The sequence below is a fragment of the Solanum stenotomum genome, chromosome 2 (assembly GCF_019186545.1).
Source record: "Solanum stenotomum isolate F172 chromosome 2, ASM1918654v1, whole genome shotgun sequence".
NCBI lineage: Eukaryota > Viridiplantae > Streptophyta > Magnoliopsida > Solanales > Solanaceae > Solanum > Solanum stenotomum.
The window spans coordinates 11,229,798-11,234,552 of NC_064283.1; the positions used below are offsets into that span (position 1 = coordinate 11,229,798).

The following is a 4,755-nucleotide window of genomic DNA, read 5'->3' on the forward strand; positions in this document are numbered from 1 at the left end:
TTGTGGTGGTCAAATCCAGGACGTTTTTCACGAGAAACATAGATAAGGCGAGGCAATACATTCCCTTCACTATCACGGACACCATCATTACCCAGGAAGACCTTTTCAATTACAAGAATGAAAATCTGGTTAGTTCACAATAGTTAAATCTTAAAATATCACCATTAAAGTTGGGATATAAAAGAGATCAGACTTATACCTGAATCATTCCAGGATGATCCCTGACAAGATTTCCTGGCCAAGGCGTTCCATCTTGCATGGTCCAGCCATCTTCAGGAACCTTTTGTGCTGTGGCAACCAGCCCATTTATCCGAACCTTGAATTCTTCATAATCTCTCTGCACAAAAAAGAATAGTCCCAAGTTGTCTTAGCAACAGGTCTTTATAGTCATACCATCAAAGGAAAATGTCGAGAAGAACATAAATTTGATAATTTGCACACCTTCATAGCACGACGTTCCCTCACAAATGATGGGTGTACTTTATTTTTCAGATAATCAACCTTCAGAGAAAAATACCACTCCGGCGCTCGAGGCTCTATGTTGAACTTTTTGCAGAATGGGACCCATTTCCTTGCGAACTCAGATGTTTCAGAGAGAGCCTCAAAAGTAAGCATGGCAGCACCATCATCAGAGACATAGCACGAAACCTTGTCCACTGGATAGTCACAAGCGAGAATGGAGAGAACAGTATTTGCAGTAATAAGTGGAGGTTCTTTTAGGGGATCCACCGTACTAACAAATATATCTACAGGGGCTAACCCAGAAGGCTTCCCTTCTTTCTCATACCTGAGAAAAACATTTAACTAAAAGGTAAGGACATGACCAGAGAGGCATGTACACACACATTTTTTAATAAGGGTAACAACCAATGTACACAAACATTATTATATACAAATGCATTGTTTATGCATACCTCAGAGATAGCCTATCCAAGTATGTCTCTCGACGAATTGGACACCATTTAGGGAACTGATCAAATATCCATGACACAGCAAACCATATTTCACATATAATAGATAGCAGCCATAATACATATGCATCATTGACAGGGTGCGTTATTCGATAGTGGAAAAAGAGCCCAACAACAGCAAGACGAACTAAAATGGATAATCTGTATGGGCTTAGCCTGCTAGAGGCAATAGGCATCTTTCTCGAAAGTGGTTGTCTTCCTTCATCCATCCTGCAAACAGAAATATAGTAAGAACGATAAATCTTACTGAACCAGAGAATGTTCAAACAAAGCAATGATTGCAGTTTATGAAGGTCCTCTAATGCATGCAACATGTTATATCCACATCAACAAAAGAGAGAAGTGGAAATCGAGCACATAAAGCATAACATTTGCACATTCCAAATTGCTCTAATAAAAGAGCATGTAGTGAATTTATAATCATGCTAACGAGATGAAGAAATTGTGGCAATCGGAACACCCTAACTCCTCAGTCAATATATATTGACAGAGTCCAGAGGGTAAAATCAATCCCTGAACCTTTCTCACTCTTCCAGTTGCAAACCTTCCCCCATCCCACATCTGAGCTGTCCAAAAGGGAACTTCAACAGAAAAAAGAAAACACATTACTAAGCTATGCATGTACAATAAGTTGTAGAATCAGTATTATACCAATACAATTGTTTACTATTTCTTCTTTGTTTATTTGGTAATCTGACTAGTGAATAAAGTTGAACAAAAGACTCCAGAACCATAATTTGTCCAAAGAGATGGATATGCTGCAAAAAAAATTGTCTTAGTTCAAGTGACTAATCTGCAACACATCTCCCAGTTGTTTTCGTTCCTTTTTTAGGAAAATACAACTTACATTTGTTTTATTCTTTATTAAGAAATAAAAGCAAGTTATCTCATTGAAGAGGTTCCTTATTGTTAAGATTTTTCCAGAAGGAGAATAATTGCAAAGCCAATTAGACAGTGCAGATACTCGAGTTTGATCAATAAGCAAGTACATCCAAGTCACAAACAAATCTATCCCAGGCCCCAAAACTATGTCAATGCAGCTGGCCGGCTGCTGCAGCAAAAAGGGGATGTATGTATCTATCTATGGTTAATTTTAAAATATATCCCTTTTGACTAACGGCTTGGTGTAGATACTATTTCCATTATGAAGATTTTCCTTTAACATGCGTATTGAAACAAAGTGATAACCGATATTAGTTTCTGAAAGGTACAGTAACCAGCACTACACTAAGCTGCCACCTGGTATCGTCAACCTTCTGAACGCAGTCTCAACTAAAAGGACCTCACAAAAACTCAAACCACATGTGACATTACCAACTTTCCAGGCCTTGTACTACAGTAAGAAAAGCACAGTACTTGAGTATTTTATTCAGCACATAGTTCAGTATCCATAATATATACAGCTTGCAACAACTGCAAGTCACCATCCCACAAGTAAAGTGCAAATCACATCACAGATCAGTCATGGGGTTAAATTTAGAAAGAAAAAAAAACAAATGAATGCATACACCTACTTGGGGAGATCAGGATCATCCAGCTCATCTCCATCGTTATCACCACCTTTGCCTCCATGCTTAACCACCTGTAGTTTATCATTCTGCTTTTTCTTCCAGTCCTCCATTCTTTCCTTCCATGCAACAGTACCATATCCATAAACTGCCAAATCTTTCTTAGGATCCATGGGGCGAGGCGGCACTGCAAAGATCAAGCATATCAACCACATTAAGCCCTCTACCACTAGAAAATTGGTCAAAGAATTAAAAATTTGCATCAACCAGATTAACTTACAAGACATGGATGAATCAGTATAAGGCACATGATGAATTTTCTTCCCACGACCCATAAAAGGTGGTATGATAAGGGCATGTTTATCAGCTGAAATTGTATCATCCTACGCAAAATTACAACTTTTTAGCTAAAATTCAACATAGTGAGAACAAAAAACATGACAATCTTGAGGCATTACCTCTTGACCATAAGTAAGAAGAGGGATCTCTGAGTTAAGGGCAGCAGGATCTACTTCTGCTGGTGTATTAAGCCCAGAAGCATTATAATTGGTACCGCGGCCAAGGCGAGCAGCAAGTGCAGCCTCAGAAAGATGTCTAGGTGTACCATCATAATCAAATTCATGATCTAAATCATCAAATTCATCTTCTTCATCATCTCCATCAACTCTTTGGCTCCCTTTAATACGCTTGTACCTAGTTTTACATTGAGGGCAAGCTTGATTCCCTTCTCTCCTTTCGTACTCATAACAAGGTCTACAAACAGGAAATGCACACTCATTGCAAGCAACAAATGTCTCCCCATCTACTGTAACTTCAATCTCATCTCCACAAATCTGGCAAATCTGTCCACTTAATTCTTTCACAGAAGTTACCTGTAACCAATAAACAATTAAAACCTCCTTAGATCAAGAATTGGAATCCTCCTCAACACTATTTCACACTTGGACATGTAAGTAACAAACTTGCCTAAAAAGAATGCAAGAGATAAGGAATCAATTGAGCTTAAAAGTGGTAGGCAGAAAGAGCCAATTTTGGCAAGTTATTAAATCTAGATATTTCACAAACAAAAGCAATGAATTAGGGATCTTCTTTACTCCTGAATTGAAGAACTAGAAGACAACACCCCCAAATCTGTGCGAGTAAAATTCTTAGAATCCCTCAAAACGGAAGAAAAAGTTTGAAACTTTATCCTCCAAACTGGCACCTTTTTAGCACAGAAACTGGAAATGAGCAAATGGTAACTTCAGAAAGAGCAAAATATGGTCAATTAACACCCCCCACCGACACCAAAAATAAAGGAGGCAAACTTTAGAAAGACTGAAATTTTCTTGAAATTTACTCAAATGGAGCAAGAAAAGAGCAAAAAGATAAGATTTTGAAGCACTTACTCTTCCAACTTCATCAGCATTGATGAGAACAAATTCATTTCTATTATGTGAACCAGCAATAAGCCTCCCTTTAGTATCCATTTTGAGTCAACCCAACTCAAACCAATCAAGAATGGAGAAGTAAAACAAACCCTCTTCACTTTCAGCACATTAGAGACCACTCAAAGTGAAATCCCCTCAAACCATAACACATTAAAGAAAAGCACTACCATTTAACTCTCCTTCTCCTCCTCTCTTTAGGACACTGCTTTTAAACACCCATTACAAGTAACAACAACCCCCTCTTCCCTCAATTAGAGAAATAAATAATAATGAATGAAAATGATGTATAAACATACACAAACAACACATCAGTATTATAGTAATGAAAATTAGGTGTATAAACTTTGTGTGTGGGGTTGGCTATATTATAATAATACAACTGGACAATGGAAAAAGTTTTGATTTTTTATCTTTTTTTTATTTATTTTAAAGAGTAATTGGTAATGTGAGGAAAAAGACTCTTTTGGGTTTTTGGGATTCTTTTCTTGTTACTTGAGAGAAACCCCATGTAATAATTGGGGTTCACTCTCTTATCTTGGTAATTTTTTGTTTCTTATTTGCTGAGCTGTGGAGCAGAGAATAAAATGAAAGAAGAAGGGATCCACCAAGTGGAAAGTACAACAAGTAAAGCACAAGGTACAACAGATTTTTTGTTTGATTTGATCAAAAGAAATGGGCTGTGGGAACAGTGGGGTCCAATTTGGTAGTGGTTGAAGTGGCCCCACCAAGGGGTGTACTTGGTGGTGGATTTGAGGGGTATATAAGTAAAATTGAATAGTTAATTGGTGCTTTTAGGGTTAATGAGTTGTTAATTAGACTGTTTGAATTGATTTATTTTAAGTGTTA

At 37.5% G+C, this 4,755-nt stretch overlaps 1 protein-coding gene across 1 annotated transcript; it reads right to left on the reverse strand.

Annotated features, from left to right (window-relative positions):
* Positions 1–2: 2 nt before the first annotated feature.
* LOC125855676 (cellulose synthase A catalytic subunit 2 [UDP-forming]-like) lies at positions 3–4,193 on the reverse strand (the record flags this gene model as incomplete). Its single annotated transcript, XM_049535422.1, has 8 exons — positions 3,868–4,193; positions 2,938–3,351; positions 2,760–2,862; positions 2,486–2,666; positions 915–1,181; positions 442–787; positions 200–337; positions 3–101 (listed from the first exon to the last, which is right to left on the reverse strand). Coding segments are annotated over exons 1-8 (1,629 nt in total), but the record flags the coding sequence as incomplete, so codon positions are not given.
* Positions 4,194–4,755: the final 562 nt, after the last annotated feature.